The sequence below is a fragment of the Topomyia yanbarensis genome, chromosome 2 (genome assembly GCF_030247195.1).
Source record: "Topomyia yanbarensis strain Yona2022 chromosome 2, ASM3024719v1, whole genome shotgun sequence".
Taxonomy (NCBI): domain Eukaryota; kingdom Metazoa; phylum Arthropoda; class Insecta; order Diptera; family Culicidae; genus Topomyia; species Topomyia yanbarensis.
In genome coordinates, this window is record NC_080671.1 from 289,362,664 (window position 1) to 289,384,527 (window position 21,864).

The following is a 21,864-nucleotide window of genomic DNA, read 5'->3' on the forward strand; positions in this document are numbered from 1 at the left end:
GGTACAACCTTCCCATCGGCTGCTATTGAATTTTTTTATTGATTGGACTTCCGGTTCCGGATTTACGAGTTGAAAAGTGCAATCACACAGCAAATTTCCATATAAACTGAAATGAACAATTTTCAAAATGAAATTTGTATTTTTGATGCCAAATGACTTTAAAATGCATGAAACATTGAGATGTTTGGCAAAAATGGACTTTTTTGGACTTTGGTACATTTTTGCCTTTCTCATATAGAAAGGTTATGCAATCACTCTAAAAATCGTCAATCATACCGGCCCGGAGGGAGAATGCAGTGAGGGGTTGCTACTTTAAAATTAAAACTAGTTTAAAATTTCTTAACAAGTTGAAAATTTTCGGCAGGACCCGGACCTCTCAGACCTTTCTCCATGATCCACAGCTGGTTTCAAGCGATGTTTCAGTATCACATAGCATCTCAAAATCGTGGCTGTCGATCCATTGTATGTATGTGCAAATCGTACTGAACATGTAATATTCATTTTTACCATTGTATTGAACATAACCAGCCATGGAAACGTAGTCTGGACAAATGAGAAAGGCACAATTGCACCACAAGGTGGATTAAAACAGGTTTTTATTTTGGGAATGAGTCGAGTTGAGACGAAAACGTAATATGATTAATAACGAGGATAACATTTTCCGAATATAGAGAGAACTTTATGAAAAATGACGATTTCCATTCGACTCTAGCAGGTCGATTTTGATGAGCATTTGATTTTTGTTGTATGACCAATTATATGTATAGGTCAAATGTTCAAAAACAGTAATTTAAGGTCAAGTTAACATCATTTTGAAACCGCCAATTTCGGAGGTTGTTACTTTCTTTCTGACAGAGACAAAACAAGGCAAAATCCGAAAGTGCAATAGTGGGACAATGCTTAAATTCTTAAATGATTTCTGGAGGCGTGTCATGGGCCAGTAGTCAAAATAAGGTAGCAAAGCCCAAGCTCATTCGAAAGAAAATTACTCATGTAAGGTGGGGCGGTAGGGTAAACTATGCTTAATGTTAAACACTTTGCTCATGGTACAATCTTATTTCTATTTGGCATACACACAGTCTTCCTTCTTTCCATAAATTATTCACACTACTGCATGGCATCGGTGGGGGCCCCGTGTTGCTGCTCTGCCTCTGTTGCCACTGAATTGGTGCATCTGCAGTGTCCTACAACTGATCGACTATGTTGCTCACACCTGCACTTTAGCACAGTCCGGTCACACAGCTGCACTATGTAGCGTCGCGTCAGCGGCTCGGGTTCCCTGCCGTTTGTCACGATGCACTCTGCCGCACCGGATATCGTAGTCGTCGCTGCACGACTTCTCGCATACGCATGCAGACTTACCGTCCTTATCGTTCGAGTAGTCCGACAGAGCGAATGACGTGGTTGAGGGAAGTGGTGTGGTTGTGGACCGCCCTTCTTCGTAATCGCTGCCTAGTTCGCTATTGCTGGTCAGCCCCGACCGTCGTACGATCGCCGTCGCACTGGTGAAGATGAAAGTTCGAGCTGCAAATAAAAGCCCTCTGACGAGGTTATGTTGTGTTGAGTGAGATACGTTGGACACTCACATTGGCAACTCTATGTACCTGGAGAAGGGCTTTTTTGTATTGTATGATGCTTCACTCGATCCTCGCAGGCGCTTGCAATTTATTTGGTGATTCTGCTCCAGAGCTTTGAATCTTTCGGCCTGCCTCTAAAGTGTGGAAATAAGGTTAGGGTTCGTTCAGTGCCAACAATGGTTGTCAATTACCGTTTTGGCGTTAATGGATCGAGCGAATAGTGATACTCGACTCGCACGAGATCTTGATTCCGTATTACGGTGCTAATCTGTCCGGCACAGGTTCGAAAAGCTGCAATTAGTGCATTTGCATAAGCCTGTTGTCCCGATTTCGCGATGATCAAGTTGCACGTGGTTGATCGTAGGAAGGTCGTTTCAACCTTTTTTATGGAAAGGTGCCAAAAGTTAGTCACTATTTCATTATAATGCGCAGTATCGTTACCTTCAGGTGTCGATGGACGGTTTTAATACGGATCAATTTACGATCCGGCGATCCCAATTTCCTCTTTTGATGGCTGCTCACAATCAGTTCCACTCAACACCACTTGTCTTTTAAAACTACCTCAATTGTTCCTGACGGCTTGATCGTCCAAGATCATTGTTGCGGTGCGAGAACGAGAACGATATAATTATCATCGTTTTGTGTGAAAGGAAGATCGTGCATGCTGTTTTAGAACAGGCTGCGTTCTTCTTAGTGTGCACTATAAAAAGTTTTGGCATTTCATCGGCAGAATCTCGAAGTGTAACAAGGTTTAGTATCTTCGACGAGTTTTACAAACGTTAAACAGCGCATCATTTGATAAAATAATTTTGACGGTATATCGTCCAAGAAGTATTTATGGTGAATTTTCTCAGGTTAATATTCATGACTATAATAAAGTCTCAACAAATTCGCTAAAGACACGAACTCTGTTACTATTTTCTGAAAAAATAATTCTGCATAATTTTAAAATTTCGGAATTATGCCGTTTGGACAGTATGATCGATTTTCACCAAACCCCCACCAAACCGAATTTCTGGCTACGCCGCTGATTTCAAGTTAGTAGAAACAAATTCGTTCTACACTCATTCACAAAAAACTTTTTCGAATGCTGAATATCTATTATAATACATTGAAACCCCGATTTTATCAGCCAAATATGAACATATGTTTGATGGGCTCTAGCAGACGAACAAGGCTGAATTCGAGTAAATCCTTTCTTGAGCATGTTTTCCTTATCATGAAGATGGAAATATGCAGAAATAATCAGAAATAGTTATCAGACTACATCAAGGGACGGGAAGAATATTTTAACAGCTTCAGTTTATTATAAAGAAAAAAAATTGCCCGATTTAGCCAATGTCCCCGTTTTGTCAGCCTAAAATACACCATAAGACTGATAAAAATTGGTCTTTATTGTATGTATTATTCACTGTGTTTCACATTAATAGGTACATTTCATTTTTGGAGATTTTTTTATTGCATAGAACTACAACAATTTTTAGGTAGTTTTCAGTAGTTTATAGACTTCTTCCAAAATTTGGCGAACCTATTCCAATTCCTATAACAATTAATTGGTATACTTAAGGGTTTATATGTTGCAGATAGAGAAAATACTGAAATTTTCAGCTTTTTTCCTACACAATATTACGAAAGCTTATTAAACAATTTTTTCTAATAAGTTTGTGAAAATTATAAACTATTTGAAATTTTAGTTTTATTTTTTATTTAACCGTGATTTTTTAATAAATAGTGACCATCGCTTCACAACGTAGTACCATTTTTTCGCTTTCCCATTGATTTGGTTTGAGATTTCTAGCACTGATGTTGTTCTATGCTGATTTGAGCGATTCACTGAGTCCTGCCACTATCCCATGTAGTATATGTTATCAAAAACATCGCGAAGCATCAAGTTCTAAATGTTCTCAAACGATATAATATCCGAAGAGAGTGATAAGAGTTATAAGAAATGTCTCATCGCACTGTTAGGTGGATTAAAAACGTTTTTAGTTAAGATTTCGATCAGAGACTAACTGGTTTCATTTGAAAGGTTATTCGCTGGATTTTTATTTGCCGTTGAATTTAGTCGATACAAGCTCGGTCAATGTGGCTGTACCTTTTTTTGAAGCAGTTCGGAACGATCGCTTGTAGTTAATAACACTTGAACATTAGTGCACTTTCCGAAAATGAATGTTTTGTTTTGCCCCTTTCTGCCTCGAAGTAAAGGTGATTGTTCAAGATATGTCTGAAGGATGGTAGTGTTTAATTACCCTGGGTTCGTAATATAATTTTTAAATGTCTCTCAGTATTCTTTATTATTTAAAAAATGTGTATTTTGCTAAAAAATCACTGCACCAAATTTTTTGAAGTTGTATTTTGAGATATAGTACACTTTATGTTCGTCAATATTGAATTTTTGAACCACTCTAAGTTCCAAAATTTTGAGGCAACCAAAAAATAAAAAAAACTGCTATTAAATATGAATTTAGCGCCACAAATTTAGCCAAATGTGAAGTTTTTATCGAATTCTGGCTACTTTTGAGGTTTTGTCTGACTTTTGTATGGACGGTGATCACTGTGCGATGTTAGATCGCCAAATTTACTCGCAAAGAGAAATATCTGTGGTAAATGTTGCACACATTTTGTTCGTATTGAAACCGTTCTTGTTGGTTCTACAGTACGAAAAAAGGTTTCAACATATTTTTATGTCAGTAATTGTGAGGTATCGTGATATTTGTTTCTATGCCTTTGCCCACCAAATATTCATTTGAAACCTTCGAGCGCTATATGGAACAATAAATTTGAAAGCGCATCCCTTTACCTCAATCGATCTAACATGAGCTGTCTCTCTGGTTATTCTGCCGCTAAATTTTTACCCATCGATATTTGCCCTGTTCGTTTTGTTTCACTGAATCGTACGCCGCCTTGAAATCCACAAATAGATGGGGAGTCCGCTAGTCGTATCTTCGAATTTTATCCAAGTTATATCGCAGGATGAACATATGGTCCGTCGTAAATCGTTTGTTTTGGTATGCACCTTTACACAATTCGGCCAACGGGCGCAGTCTGTTAAACAGAACAGGGTACTCATTGGCCGTATTGATGATTGTTGTTGTTACTATTGATTCCCTCGCACACAGTTAACTATTGCGTGCGTAATTTTTTTCGTTACGGCGAGTTTTTTTAGCAATACCTAATGGTCATTGAGTCTGCGCCCTTGATCGTCACTTCGTCCATACCAATATCGCAGCAGTTGTCTTGAATATAACGGTCGATTGGTTTAATATGCATCTTCGATTTGCTGACTACGGTCATCGAGCCCTCCTATCTATTATTTGCATCTTGTTTAGCAATGCTGTTTGTTACTATGGTTGGATAACTTTCTGGGGGCTTTGAAGTTTTTGTTGGTTGTGGCGAAGTTTGATGGACGCCCACCGCGATAAAGAAATTTTTTCAGTTGCTTGCCTCGTCCTTCATTCTTTTGGTGCAGCGCGTTCATTCAGCTATTTTCGGTTCAAAATCAACATCATAAATTACACAGTTCACTTATACTCGAAAATACAGCGTAATACAGTCGTGATTCGCTGTTTGGGCCACACCTCTGTCCAACTAACGAATTTGATCCGTTAGTTGGACCAACTGACAGATGTCAAAAACTCTCCAAAGGAGATGTTAGTAGTGAAGTTGCATCTATTCACTTCTCTAATAATTGTCAGATTGATTGTCAAAGAAAACTTGAAATAAGATTTTGACATTCAGATGCTTTTTAATTTGACAATGATCCAACTAGCGGAGGTCCAACTAAAAAGCGGTCCAGTTAAAAAATGTCCAACCAGCGAATCACGACTGTAGATGCTACCTTCTGCCTTCAATTCCACCTAGCACAATTATAACATATGAATCGAGAATAGCAATTTGTAGCACATAGATTTTTGCATTTCCCGAGATTCCCAATTCCCGGAAAATTATGTTTTCTAATTCCCGGGATTCGGGAATCCCGGGAAACAGATTTTTAATTTATTCCAAAAGGCTTAGGTTCTGCAAATGAAATTCTGTAGAAAATATTTTGACCGGTAAACATTTGGGGTGCGTAGTGATTTTTCAACTGCAACTTTTCAACTTTTGCAGATCAATGGAATATATAGCTTATATATATATATATATATATATATATATATATATATATATATATATATATATATATATATATATATATATATATATATATATATATATATATATATATATATATATATATATATATATATATATATATATATATATATATATATATATATATATATATATATATATATATATATATATATATATATATATATATATATATATATATATATATATATATATATATATATATATATATATATATATATATATATATATATATATATATATATATATATATATATATATATATATATATATATATATATATATATATATATATATATATATAGTGATTTTTTCAAGTATATAGTCCATGTCTTACTCAAGTCACTGGTAAAGGATGTGCGTATTTTCATGCAAAAATGGATGAATTTGCCGGCCGTTGTTCCGAAGCATTTCCTTACGCGTTAGCGGAGTGGAAGATATCTCTGCAACTGATGAGCCGATTGATCTGATTTTTTAACAGTTCTTTTACCAGTTCATTTTAATAATTAGATCTTTAATGAAAGGTTCTGCAAACACAAATTAGTTATGGAAATAGTGTTACTTTCTTAAAAAATCAATCACTGCTTGTTTTAAAATTTTTTTGTAGAGGTATTGTGCTTAACTCAAACGCTATTTAAAATAAGAAATGTTTCTAGAGCATCTGCAGAAATATTTGGTCGGTTCATCGAATGCATACTTCGTATAATTTGTTTTTTAGATTTTTGGATGTATAAAAAGTAATACAGAATGTTGTATCCGTCATGTCATGTCATATCATTCGCATTCAAACTCTTTGAAAGTCGCTTTCAAAGACGCACGCTGGATTTTTGAAGGACCTTAAGGCGAAAGGTTACAGGATCGGCTGCGGCGCTTTCTCGAATTTTTAAAACTTTTACGTAAAAGATATCAACAATCCCTCTCGTGTAAAGTTGCGCAAGGAGTTAAGCTATTTTTTGGTATAACTAAAATTTTAAAATTTTGATGATTACTCACGGCTAGCATTTTCTAGTTCGAACCAAAATATCTTCAATATTTTATTCAAAAGTACCACATATTATTGCATAGGATTGTAGCTTGCTTTGTGTAGAATTTTTCGTTCGCTTACATTACATAGCTACGATGCTTCGTTTTTGAATTATTCATATTTTAGTAAAGTTGATGAAATACCCATATTTGCAGCCGCATTTTTACCAAATGCCGTATGTCCATTCTAACTTCAGTGAAAATGAATACAAAGCGCACGCGCATGCATGATGTCGGTTTTGTGCCAGACCGGACAAAGCGATACTACATTGATACAGAGAAAAACGTGTACAAAGATTGAATCTTTGCATTCTTTACGGTAATATTCGCAATGGATTTATTTCATAATTCCTACTAATGATAACATTTTTCAAATCTGGTGCAAATGAAATGTGGCTGAAGAAGAAATTTTTGATTCAATCCTATCATTATCTCGTCTTTTGAGATTTTGCTACTTAGTCCGGTTTGACTTTACACCGATCATACAGCACAATGGTGAAACAGGTAAGAAATCACAAATGTCGGTTAGCCGCATGCTACCGCATGGTTGCAGCCACGTGTTTCCCCATTGATGATTTCTATAGTCTGACTGTTGGTTTAAATATTTCATTCTTTCCGATATGTTATTATAGTTACTAAACTGCCTGGGCGTTCAACAATAAGGGATGCCGTTGCGGTGGAGCTTCCATTGTCAGTAGCTTTTCGCAAGTTCTTGAGAGGTGAAAATTTGGTTACCCTCCCACTAATGAAGAATAAATAGACGATAAACTGCTTGCCGAGGAAATAAACGCACAATTCAAATGTTTACCAGGCTGCTGATGTCAGCTTGTGAGAATTATAGGTGATTTTTCGTAAATGTTTGGGAGCAAAATTCTATGCTTGAATGAAGAACTTTTCTCCCAAACCTTTACACAAAATCACATTTTGGAAAGCATACTTCAGCATAGTATGCATATGTATCATTAGTCGATTGTTCGATCTAGTAAAAGCTTCTGCTAAATCGAGAGAGATTTTGAAAATGGCTGTAGTTTTTAAATGTCCGTGTTTGTTTTTGCAGATATACGTTTCCCTACGTTCGTATTGCTGGCTTGAACCTTTCGAATAGAAATTCGTTCAGTTTACTCTTCATATAAAATAATGAGAGAGTAGTACACATGTCCCGTCTATAACAAAGGTGATAAGCTGGATTGTTGCAAGTACCAGTCAATCACATTGCTGAATGCCACCTACAAAGTGTTCACCGCTGCCCACAGAGAAAAATGGGGAATTCAGAGCAGGTTTTACTGGGGCATGCATCACAACAAACGAAATATTTTCGATTCGACTAGTCTTTCAAAAATGTTGCAATTACAACGTGCCACCTGTTTATAGATTTCAAAGCCGCATATGATACAATCGATTGAGATCACCTATGGGCTCTAATACACGAATGTGGGTTTCTAGCTAAACCGACATATACGATCAAATCGACTATGGATCGGGTGATGTGTTACGTCCGAGTATCGGGGACACTATCAAGTTCTTTTGAAACTTAGGAAGGACTATGGCAAAGTTATGGAGCCTATTATCTAATGTTTTATATCTTCGGGAAAAATGCGGTAATAAATGGAATAAATATGTACACGAGAGCAAGAGGTTCGAAGGAAGAAACATTACACCTTATGCTCATATGCTCGGTTCTAAACCAAGAGGCGTGATATAGGATCATGTCAATCATCATTTCAACACTCTAATAACCAGACCTCGAAAGCGAAATTTCCATCTCGTTACATCTTAGCAGTTTAGAAAATATTGCAAACTACTATTTTTTTGGGCTATCTACACTACTGTATTACTATTACTGCATTTAGATGCGACCAAAGTTGAATTTTCTACGACTAAAAAGTCGGTGCAAATACTACAAAACACTGAAAATTACAATTATGTGGAAGAATTTAAATCTATCGTGAATAACCATGAATGATATAACCTTAAATTATTTGTATGTGAGCGAAACATTTCTAGAAGACCGTTGATAGTTTCTCATGTAAGGAACAAAAATATCTTCACAATACAATACTGAAAATTTATCTTCACTGGATTTATTATGAAATTAGTATGTATATGAGTGAGACATCTCTAGACTATTGCTGATAGTTTTAACTCAATGAGGTATTATATCTTCATATATAGTTCAGAAAATTTTCTTATTTTCAATTCAGATTTGTTATTTGGCCGAGTCTCATATACCAATCGAGTGCGTGTGTTTTTTTGTTTTTGTTTTTAGAGGATAGCAAAACACTTCCAAAAAAGCCCTGAGGCTGCAGGAAAAAAATATATTAAACTGTAACATCTCAGGGAGCTGGTTTGTGTTGCCACCCGACTCGCCAAAAACCACTACTCTTGCCCAAAACCTGAGTCCTCCCCGGCACTATCTTACGGCATTACTTCGCGGAGTGGGTTTTTATGAGCATAACACCCACTCTAATTCCACTACTTAGCAGTTAGTTTCTTTAGTAGGGTTACAGCACTACTCCTCGACGGTGGTGTGTTCTTCACCATCAACACAGACTGGCAATTTCTACATGGTAGTCGGAAAGCTAGCAGTGGGTCGAAACTTTATGCTCTTCCCCTACGAAGACAATCTGGGCGGCAAACTTCAGACTGTCTAATTTACCTAGCCCTTCGGCTCCCTTGTGCCACTCTGCGCCGAAACTTTCTTCTCGTACCATTCAGCACCATTAACTCGTTCAGCTCCCGACTTGTTCGCAAACTACTCGGTCCAGTCCCCAACGATGGATCTGGCCTACTCCGAAGGAGAATTCCTAGGCGAGACAGGTTCTCCCGATACCGAGCGGTAGATTTCTCCCGATGCCGATGTTCGTTTCCGTGAGTCAATTAGCTCCCCGCTTTGTTCCGATCTACTCGATGTAGCCCCAGCGATGGACCTAGCCTACTCTACGGACCAGCCAGTAGGTGCTAAGGTCCATCCAGCGATTCCGGGTGGAGCGGAGCTTCCGGTTCACTGGCGCCCCAGTGATCCATTGCTAGCTATTCGACGCGGTCTGATCCCCGGCTACCCTACTCATGAGCTATCCGGTAGGGTGTTAAGGTCGGTCTGGCGATTCCGGTTAAGTCTGACGTCCGTATCACTGGCGCCCAGATGACTCGAACCCGGTTCTACGTTGCGTACTACTCAACTGGTCCCCGGCGGGGGACCCAATCTACACCAACGGATAGTTCCCCGGCGGCGGAATTTCTCGCCAATCCCAATTTGTGATTTAACTTCCGGAAGCATCCGTGCCCGTACAAAATTTGCATCAAATGTAAGTTCACATCTTCATGTTTCAGCCATAGTGATGCATTTTCGGGATCATGCCGGCGAGAACGCATACTACCTCCGACGATATTGTTCTGTAACCACTCGCGACTCGTACGGGCATCAGCCGGAATGTCCGGTTCAGCTTTTCACGGCTCCGCACAGTGGCGGATTTCCCTAAAAACCTGGCCAAAAGTCGGAAATGATTTTGATTGACCTGCAACGGTACATACCACGGTTTTTGGGGGCGCAGATTGCGATTTTTCAAAATTCAAAATGGCGGATGCAAAATGGCCGACATTTTATTCTAAATATAAGTAAATTTTCACGAATGAAGATTTAATGGTTCCAGTGTATGCCAATAACGTTTATAATGTATCGAATTTTAAATGGTGTGAGGTTAAATGATAAATTCTATTGGTTTGCACGCATAAAGACGTTTGGGTGTCTTTATGATGTAGCTATTATAAGAACTGATGTTATTAGTCATTTCAAACTATATTTTTTGAAATATTGTACAACATAGTTACAAAACTTTTAAACTCTCTGTATGATTATTATTCCCTCTGAACAATTATTATTCAATTGCTGTCCGATGCACATATTTTTCAAAAAACGAAAAATAGTATTTTTCTAAATTATATAAAATAAGCCGATTCTGCGACGAAATACATGGAGTGAAAATTGAGAACAAGTTTGCATGCAAATTTCAGTAACTAAAAAATGAATATGACAAAAATACGAAAACAAGTAAAATTCACTAAGATTCATAGTATTATATAAATTGTTAGACCGAGGATTTGTCCAAAATCCAATATTACGTCCATTTAAATTCATGGGTTATGCTTGGGCCTAACATGCTTGTACTGCTTCCTGGTATAGTTCTGAGCAACTACGTTTTGTTGTCATGCTTGCTGACATACTACGACTGACAACCTTCTCGCAAACAAATTCGCCAAGCTGGAGAATACGCCAAAGTGAGCTTTTTGGCCAAATCACGGCCGGAGATTCCAGTATTCTTTTGCACTATTCTACTGATTTTCGCACGTAGTATCCTGTCATATATTCCACTTCTAGATTTGTTTTGCTTTGCATGATCAAACGTCATAGTTTCCTGGTAACGTTTAAGCATGGTATTCAAAATCGACTTTTGAAATTGGGATCCTTTGGCGGTCACTTATGTTGACCTCGTTGGTTTTCAATATGAACGACCAGAATTATTTACGTCTTCTGCATTCCACTTTTGATAACTTTTGAATATGTTTAAGAATCTTGATGAAATTTTCACCACTAAATACACAATTCTTCCTGATCAAAATAGAGTATTGTGCGACTCGCTATGACAACCAGAGGTGCAGCAGTAATTAAAAGTACGAGTCCAAATTTTAAACTGAAAATCTTATAATCCATCTCCGTCTCCACTTGATCAATAATTACTGAAAAACGGGCAAATTCGGGCAAGAATTCTATAATGTTCCAAATGGAGAATCGTTCAAGGAACATAAATTGCCTTGAAACATAGTGGACATACGTGGACAAAAAAAGTATTTCAATAATTTAGCAAAAATGTGTGTTGAAACCATCTGCTACAAAAGCGGGAAAGTTATTGTCATGTTCTATAAACAAGCAAAATAATATCTTTTGACATCAATACATATAAATAAAGTACATACCGTCAGCATAACTTTCCATTCTTCTACATTCGAAACCGGCACTTTTGTCAAAATCCAGCTGCACTTGAAAAATACTGATATTTCGAGCGCTCGATAAAAATATGAGAAAAACGCGATGGTTTAAACTGTTTGGATGTTTCAAAACCTCAAATATGGAAATTTTGAAGCGTTTCACTTAAAATAGCATGCGGCAGCACCATCTGAAGGACAAAATATGTACTAGAACCCAAAGTACTACGATGCTATTTTCGACTTTTGGCCAGGTTTTTAGGTAAATCCGCCACTGTGCTCCATTTGGTTTGCAGCGCAGCACCCCAGGGAACCCCTTATCGAAGTATTGATGACGAAACGGTAGATAGCATACGTCTCGTCTCGGTAGCCGACATTTGGCATGATTCTCGTTGTCTTCGCCGACTTTTCACAGACGTAGTCGACGTGGTTGTTGAAGCTCAACCGGTCGTCGGTTATCACTCAAAATTCTGCCCTCTAACGTCGATCTGAATCCGCTGAATCGCTTTGACGCTGCTTGTGGTGGGTTATTTACAGCTTGACTCCGTTCATCCAGCTCTCGGTCGCGTCTATTGTCTCCGTCACTGACAACTCCACTTCTTCAAGTGTCTCACCCATCAACGTTAGTTACATGTCGTCCGCGAAACCCACACAGAAAAAAAATATTGTGTAATTTAGTTTATTTTCATAAACATATTTGGAGCATGAATATAAATGTAAAATTAAGTTCCACCACAAATCCACACGACTTTCTTCAACGAATTTTATTATAATTTTATTATATTTCTTCTACGAATTTTATTATAATTCTACACGTGGATTGAAAATTACAGTTTCTTCAAATGGAAAACCAATGCACTTCTATGTATTTTTTACACGCTTATTGCTGTAAAATGAATGACATGTAATATTACACGAACGAAAGTGTAAAATTGTATGCTTTTTGATGCTCTAATTGAGTGCATTGATTTTAACGTAATTTTCAATCAAAGTTTTGATTCAATCTTTGTATGTTTACATTCGTATTGATTTACATGTCGTTTAAATTTCATTATTTTTTTTGTGTGCGCGATTTTCACTTTCCTGGGCAGCCGAAGAGTTATGACCCCATCGTATACCCGTTCCAAAGAGTTGGACCAAGAATGGAGCCTTGAGGAACGTACGCTGTGAATGACATTGACTTCTACCCTTCGCTCGTCTCGCACAGCAGCACTCTGCTCTATAAGTAGCTCTTCAGGATCTAGCATAGATAGTTGGGAACCCTCATTCTGTGCAGCGCTGCAGCAATGGCTGTCCAGTTGGCACTGTTAAATGCATTCTTAACATCTATCATGACCACAGCCCAGTATCGATATCCTCTTCACTTCTGTTTAGATGCCTTCTCAGCACTCTTAAACATTGTCAGAATTGCATCCACTGTTGACGCTTCTTGCGCAATCCGAGCTGCCTCTTAGTTAGTCCGCGCGGCTTCGGCTGCAGTACCAGCTTCTATACCTTCCAAATTTCGGGGAACCTTTATTTAAACACATCTGCAGCACCATCCTGAACACGTCCGGATATGCCAGGATCGCACGTTTGGTGTTCTATCCGGACCGGGGGATTTCTTTGATTTCAGACACTTCGATGGTTTGTCGAGCTCATCGTTACTTACCAATCGTCCGTGTGTGCTCCTTCTTCTTCGCCGTACGGTGTTGGTGGCCAGATAGTTGGATCGTGCTTCGGGTAAAAGACCGTCGATAATTATATTCAGCTTACTCGCACATGCATGTCTAAGTTCCCTGTTCTACAATTTTTACGTAAATGACATTGACGATTCTCAATTCATGCACGCTAGGGCAACTTGCAGACGACGCGCAGTGTCGCCTAGCCGGACAAAACCTCTAAATTTTATTTTGGATTTTTCTTGATTTAACATTTTCTTTGTTTGTAAAGAGGTTTAATGGAGTTTTCTCAAAATATTAGGTGTTGAAAACGAAAGATAGATTTTTTGCAGAACTTCAAAGGTGAAATAGATGATCAATTCTGTAAAAAAATGTATTCAAACCTTCAAATGACTATATATTTTTAGTTAAGATTCCGATTAAGGTCGAACTGGTTTCATTTGAAAGGTTATTCGCTGGACTTATAACTTTCCATTTAGTCGATACAAGCTTTTTTCTTACACAGGCATAAAGCACAAATAATAAATCGTACATTAAATTAAAATTATAATGTTCAAAGTGGCTGTACTTTATTTTGAAACAGTTCGGAAAGATCACTTGTAGTTAATGATACTTGAAAATTGGTGTACGTTCCGAAAATGAATGTGCTTTTTGCCCCGAGGTATGAAAAAATGTGATTTTTCATTATATGTCTGAAGGAGACGCATGATTGTGTTTGATTCCCCAAGGTACGAAATATAATTTATGAATGTCTACCAGCATTATCAACAATTTAAAAATGTGTATTCTGCTAAAAATTCGCTACACCAATTTTTTTGAAAATGAATTTTCATATATTGTGCACCTCAATATTCGTTAAGGTTGAATTTTCGAACCACGAACTAAGTACCAAAATTTTGAGGTAGAAATAAAAATAAAAAAATAACATCAAATATGAATTCAGTGCGACAAAATTACCCCAATGTGAAGTTTTCATCAAATTCGGGCCACTTTTGAGGTTTTGTCCGGCTTTTGTATGGAAGATGATCACTGTGCGACGGGGTGGTCTCTGTTACAGCGCCCAAGGCATTTGAGGGTGTATCTGTTTCCGCTCTGCCTCGAACATACACTTCATCAAACTGGAGAGAATCCAGTATCGTTGCTTGCACATTGTCGGCGTAGCCAGAAATTTGGTTTGGAGGGAGTTTTGACGAAAATCTTAGATTTTTCAAAAATGTTGGCGGGTCTATTGATGACATTTAATCTGTAGGCCGCGATCGACTGGGTACTACCGTGTTCTGCAGTAATAGCGAAATGGGATGGTGTGAGCGGGCATGGGTGCTATAACCCTACTGTAGGTAGAATTAAATACCTGTCGCATGTGTCAGTTATCTTGGGTGGCGGACTACGAGACAGGTTAGGTCAAGTTCAACGAGTGGCCCAAAACACCACTTTACTAACAATCAAGCAGAAAAGGATGAGCTGAAAATTCGCAACTTCGAAACCGTAGCATTGGAAGAGCTTTGATGGACGCCGCAGAATATGTGGAAATGCGGTGTTCCCGATGGTCAGAACAAACACCGTATTTTTGTTGCAGACTTAGCAGCTAAAATACTGTAATTTATTTAATTCATTAGTTTTAGTTAAAGGTAAGTATATAATTATTTAGTTTACATTTTCAGTGTCTTTCCTAACCTTTCAGGTTCCCGGTTCACCACGAAAGAAAGAATCCAATACAGCCTATATGGTCAACGGTAAGTTTAGGTTAGGTTTTAGTCTTTAATAATATATCTAGGTAAGTATTAGTTTTAGTATCGTACCTTAATTCTCCACTTTCCACTTACTACGTGGATAATAGGGCTACGTAAATAGGTAAATAAGTATAATTCAAATTAGGCAAATCAATATTTCAGGTAAATCTTCCACTTCACTATATATTAATTCCAATTGTGCTGACTAATCGTGTTGTGTTGATGTGATCGCCCCAACTGTCAAGTCGTTCGATTTGCTCGGTCGTGACGTTTCGCAAGCGAGGGATGGTCAATTGGTTCACCAGTTACTTGCCGCGACGAGGGGTATCGCCAACATCCCCCGACCCGTGAACCATTGCCACTTCCGGAGCAACTTCCTCCGGCTGATGACTACCACTTACAACATCAAGAACCGCCAGTTTTACTGCCGGCCTGGCGAACACCCCTCTGGCTGTCTGCACGGTGGCACGCCTGACCTGGCCGGATTTGTCAGGAAAGGTCTCCAGGATGCGTCCCAGCGATTCCTAGCATGTTCGTCCATTATGATGACTAGGTCGCCAGGTTCCAGGGGCTTGACTGCATCGAACCATTTTGTCCGCCTGGTTAGCATTGGGAGGTATTCCCGAACCCACCTTCGCCAGAACTGATCTAAAATTTCTTTGGCCACATTCCAACTGGCTCGGAGAACACATCGCATATCTGGCTGATCCGCTATTGGTTGTTTTATTCCATTTGAACCGTACAGCAAAAAGTGATTCGGAGTTAGTGCCTCTTGATCTGCAGCTTCCAAGGGAACATAAGTCAATGGACGGCAATTGACGATCCCTTCCGCTTCCAACATTATTGTCTCCAAGACCTCGTCACTCGGATGATGTAGATTATCGGAGATGGCTTGCATTGCTTTTTTGACGGACCTGACCATTCGCTTCCACGGCCCGCCCATATGAGGAGCTGCGGGAACGTTAAAATGCCACTGAGTTCGAGCGTTGGTGAACGTGGCTGCACATGTTACGTTTATCTCGGTAATCTTCCTCATCTCTTCTGCTAACTGACGACTTGCTCCCACAAAGTTGGTGCCGTTGTCCGTGAATACTTCGAGTGGAGCCCCACGCCGGCTGACAAATCTTCGGAAGGCCATCACACAAGACTTCGTAGACAAACTGTGTGCCAGCTCCAAATGAACTGCTCGTATCGTAAGGCAGGTGAATAAGCATATCCACCGTTTTACGATACTGCGACCAACTTTCACTTCAAAGGGGCCCATATAATCCACGCCGACGTAAGTAAATGGACGAATGAATGGCGTCAATCGGACCTTCGGAAGTGGTCCCATCAAGGGCGGCACCGGCGTAGCCCCTTTAATCTTACAGTACTGACAGCTCCTGCATACACTCCGTACTACCATTCGCATCTTCGCAATGTAGAACTTCTGCTTTAACTCGTTGCATACTGTTTCACTATTGGCATGAAGGAACCGCTGGTGGAAACTAAGCACGACGAGGTAAGTGATTCTATGGTTTCTTGGTAACACGACTGGGTGCTTGGCATCGTAGGAAATATCTGGCGCGTTTTCAATTCTACCACCAACTCGTAAAACTCCCCTTTCATCCACGAATGGAGACAGCATACGAAGTGAACTGCCTTTGGAAACGCTACGTCCGTCAACCAACAGAGATAGTTCCTCCGGATATGCTTGTGCCTGTGCTTGACGCCACAACATCCCTTCTGCCTCTAAGTACTCTATCTGATTCAGAACTACAAGAGGCGTACTCGCACGTGGTCTGTGTTTCCATACATTAATAACACGACGAACATACGCCATCGTGCGTAGCAGCCGGTTCCAATTGGAAAAACGTTCCACATTCACCACTTCTGTTTCTGTTCGATGTACGGCGATCACTCGAATTTCTTCGTTTTCTGCATTTACCGCTGCAATATCCCCTGGCCGTTCTGTAGGCCATTGACTGTCTGGATCTAGCAGGAATGGCGAGCTATGGTACCAACGACAAGTTGGGTTGAACGATGGTCCTGAGCTCCATTTTGTGGCATCATCTGCTACGTTTTCTCGAGACGGTACGTAGCGCCACTCATTTACACTGGTGAGCGATAGAATCTCGCCAACCCGAAAGGAGACAAACTGATGGTAACGGCGGCTATCGGAGCGGAGCCAGGCAAGAACTGTTGCCGAGTCTGTCCACAGGAAGCGCCTTTGAATGCTAATAGTAAGAGCTGAACAGATATTATGTAATAACCGGGACCCCATCATAGCCGCTTGTAGCTCCAAACGCGGGATTGATTGCGCTCGAAGTGGAGCAACTTTAGTTTTCGACGCTATCAATGAACACCAGCTCTCCCCCTTTGCTGTGACCCTTAAGTAGGCTACACACGCATAGGCTGCCACGCTAGCGTCCGTGAATACATGAACCTGAACATCAGTAATTTGCTGCGGCGAGAAATTCCGGAAGAAACAGCGAGGAATTTTCATTTCACTAATCTTCCTGTACAGTTCAATCCACCTTATCCAAAGTTCGTGTAACTGCTCGGCGATCGGCTCGTCCCAGTCCGTACCAGTACGCCAAATTTCCTGCATAAGAATCTTCCCTTGTACAACGAAATGCGCGACGAATCCCAAGGGGTCGTATAATCTCATTACAGCACGTAACACTTGCCGCTTTGTAGGAGTTTCATGGTCAAGATCGATAATTTCCTCCAAAACAGTCTGATCGAATGTAAAATGGTCTTCTGACGTAACCCATATCACACCTAGAACGCGTTCGAATGTTCCGTCCTTATCGAGATGCAACGATTTACTTATCGCTGGTTCCACTTCTCCAAGTTGGTCGAGCACCCTTTGCTCGTTGGACAGTATTTTGCCAAACTGGAATCCCGCTGCTGCGTGAATAGCTTGCACGTCCTTAACAAGTTCTACGGCCTCGTTCACCGAATCAACACTATCCAGGAAGTCATCAACGTAGTGGTTCTTTGTTATCGCTTCCACTGCCCTTGGATAACGACCTGCGTAATCGAGAGTATTCCAATTTTTAACAAATTGCGCCGTACATGGAGAACTCGTAGCACCAAACATCGCCACGTTGATCACGTACACTTCTATGTTTTCCTCTGGACTGCTTCTCCATAGAAAACATTGTGACCATCTATCTTCATCTCGGATGAGAATTCGCAAAAACATTTCCCGTATATCGGAACACACCGCGACTTTGCCTTGTCTGAACCGCAGCAAGACCCCTACCAGTGACACAAGCAGATCGGGACCTTTCAGCAGCAGATCGTTGAAGCAAATCCCACTAGACTTCGCGGACGCATCCCAGACCATCCTAATTTTACTGGGTTTCTTGGGGTTAACCACTACTCCCAAAGGCAGGTACCATACTCGCTGAGGATTCAAGTTGGCTAATTCTTCTCGCGATGCTTTACTGATGTACTGTTTGAGCTCGTAGCTGCCGATTTGCTCGTTAACCCTTCGTCTTAGCTCTGGATCTTTGGCTAGCCGCTTTTCTAAACCTCGGAGCCTGCTCATCGCCATTTTGTAGCTCTCCGGGAATTGAATGTTGTCCTTTCGCCATAGCAAACCAGACTCAATTCGGGATCCCCGGCGTACTGTCGTAGCTTCTAAAATATTTTGAGCTCGCTGATCCTCTTCTGACCGGATTGGTTCAGTTACCACAGCTTCTTCGACGGCGAAAAACTTCTTCATCGAATCATACAGGTCACTGTTAGTCATACCTTCGCAAACGTGCAAGTTCAACTGTTCTACGGTTCCGTCGCTCCCGAGATTCCTTCCGTAGATACACCAGCCGAGTCGGGTCTTCGTCGCCACTGGATCAGTCTTTCTACCCTCTCGAATATTCAGGCTGGTGAGTAAGTGCACGTGATCGATACCGATGATCATGCCTGGTTTCGCCTTGCTGTAACTGGTGACTGGAAGACCTTGCAGATGTGGGTACTCCTTTACTAACTCGGGATAGTGCAAGGTTTGACTGGGAAGACCAAGCTCACTCACTGTCCGTACATTTCGCAACTGAAACGTCTCCTTCTTGCCTGTACTCGAAATTTGAATGTTCACTCTCCTGGAGCCTTTCTCGTGTCTTCCAATCTTTCCAGTCCAGCCTAGCCAGAGGCTTTCCGGTTCTCCTTCAATTCCCAACTGAACTGCTAATGACTCTTCTAGCAAAGTCGACGACGACCCATCATCCAGGAAAACGAAGGTTTCAACTTGCTTCCCATCGTTGTATAGTGTGATTGGTAGATATCGGAATAGAGAAAGGGACTTCATGTGATGATGGTGGTGGTGTACGGTTTCGGATGACTTCGCTGATTCAGCTGGTTCACTTCGTATCGGCTGGTTGTTGTGTAATAACATGTGATGGCGAATACGACATCCTTCCACACCACACTCCTTCTTCGAGCGACAAGGCCATTTCTGATGTGGTATGAGACACAGCCGGCACAAGTTCTTCAGGCGCATTGCCTTCCATCTCGCTCCGATGTCCAATGACTTGAAGCTAGAACAGTTCAGGATCTGATGACTATCGTTTCCGCAGTACGAACAGGCCTTCGAAATATTTTCCACTACGGCCTTTCTTTCCTTCCTGGTCTCGTTGGCATGAGTAAACAGCTTTTCCCGCTGCTTCGGCTTCTCTGGCTTATCATGTTTATGATGATTTTGAGAAGAGCCTACGTCGACGATTAGTTCTGAAGCCAGATTAACAAGGCCGGCCATAAAACTATTGAACGTAGCCAGGTTAACGCATAGGATTGCTTGCTTATAAGTTGCCCACTGCATCTTCAGTGGTGTTGGCAGTTTGTCGACCAATTCTTGTAGTAACATTGGATTCGACAAATGCGCTTGTTGGTTGGATAAGACAATATGATCAACTAAATTCTGTATCGCTAGACCATAAGCGACAATTGTGCTCAGATTCTCCGATTTGGGTGGGGGAACGTTTCGCACCTTCTTTAAAAGCGAGCTGATCAATATCTCTGGCCTTCCATACAGTTTGTGAAGTGTTTCCATTACATATGGAACAGATGCTGGAAGCAGCAGACGACTTCGTACGGCCTCCAATGCGGAACCCCCCAAACAGCGCTGCAGCCTAGCCAAATTTTCCGCATCTGTGTACCCACACACTTCTGTGGTATTGTTAAAGGAGCTGTAGAAGATAGGCCACTCTTGCGGATCTCCACTGAATCTCGGCAACTCGCGTGGCATTACCTGTCTTGCAGCCAATTGTGCACTTGTTGGTCCTAGTGCAGCACCCACTGTGGGTGGTCCCAGTATGCCTGCTGAGTTTGTTGAAGCTACGTTCCCGTAACGGGGTGCAGGCGGAATATAATTGGGGACGTTTTGCATTAAATTTGCTCGGACCCTTCCATCTGGTATCGCTGCATACGACGGCGTCGGTTGTGCGATAGAAGCAGCTGTGTAGTAGGGAATATTTCCGTACATTACTGGCATCAGACCACCGGACCCAATAGAAACAAAGGATGATATACCAGGTTCGGCAAAAACAGTCGAATTTTGCATAGAGACAGTACTAACAGGAAAAGGAATTGAACCTGCATTTATTGTTTGAACCTTTTGCATATCGGGAATAACCTTCTTCGAAACAACTGTCACAGGAACGTTTCCACTTGTTCGTCCCAACTCAGCGATCGCTATGGGTGGTCCTTGTATACCTCCTGGGTTAGTTGAAGCTACATTCCCGTAAGAGGCGGCAGTAGGAATATTAATGAATCCATTTTGTATTGAATTTACTTGCTCCCACCCATCTGGTACCGCTGCATACGTTGGCGTTGGTTGTGAGATAGGGGCCGCCGTGTAGTAGGGTACATTTCCGTACACTATTGGCATCAAACCACTTGACCCGATGGGAACTTGAGATACTATACCAGGCTGGGGTACTGTCACAGGAACGGTTGCACTTTCGGGTTGTGTGGCAGCCGTCTGCCCAGATAGCAATTGTTCGTAGGATTTTGCTAATGTTGATACATTTCCCGCAGCGGATGCAGATGGGCGCGATACATTCATATTTGATGAACCAGGAGCATGAAGTGAATTAATCGACATGGGTACAGGTTGTAGTTTCAACTCTTTAGCAGCAACCGACGATAGCATAGGTTCACTGACTGTGTGAACCGACAAGGTAGCCTGTTTTACCGATGACGTTAGCTTCTACTGAGCATCTTCATCGGGCTTTGCTCCTTTCAACCAGTTCTCCAACTGATTGCGCCTACTTCTCACGCTTACGCCACTTCGCTTACTTTTTGAGCTCAAACCACTCCGTTTATCAGATAAACCCTTTTCCTCCTCTAGCCGCATCAACAAGTTGTATCTCTGCTCCAAATACGCCTGCTCTTCATCTAGCTGCTTCAACTTAGCTTCCTCTTCTAGCTTCTTCACTTTCAGTTCCTCTTTCGCCCGCAGTTTGCTAAGTTTTCTTTGCTCCTCCAGATGCTGTAAACTAAGCTGTAATCTTTGCGACGTTCGACTACTTTTACTTACGGACGATTCGTTGAACGACAATCCCGAGCGCGATGTATTATCATTGCCATCCCAGTCTGCTAGACAAGCTCGGCACTTCCAGCTTTTATCCGCGATAGATTCATTGACGCCCGCACATTGAAAATGCTCCCATTCCTCGCACACATCGCAACAGACCCAGTTTTCATCACCTTCCTTTTGTTTACACGTTTTGCACGGTTTATCCATATCAACCGTGT

At 40.8% G+C, this 21,864-nt stretch overlaps 2 protein-coding genes across 2 annotated transcripts in view; both read right to left on the reverse strand.

The window, feature by feature from the left end:
• Nucleotides 1-21,864, reverse strand: part of LOC131683235 (neurogenic locus notch homolog protein 1) — a 542,971-nt gene that overhangs the window by 156,851 nt on the left and 364,256 nt on the right. The window lies entirely within an intron of this gene.
• Nucleotides 1,235-21,172, reverse strand: LOC131680413 (uncharacterized). The gene is made up of 2 exons (XM_058961129.1): nt 15,600-21,172; nt 1,235-1,502 (listed from the first exon to the last, which is right to left on the reverse strand). The coding sequence occupies exons 1-2, from the start codon at nt 21,170-21,172 to the stop codon at nt 1,235-1,237; spliced, it is 5,841 nt and encodes a 1,946-aa protein (XP_058817112.1).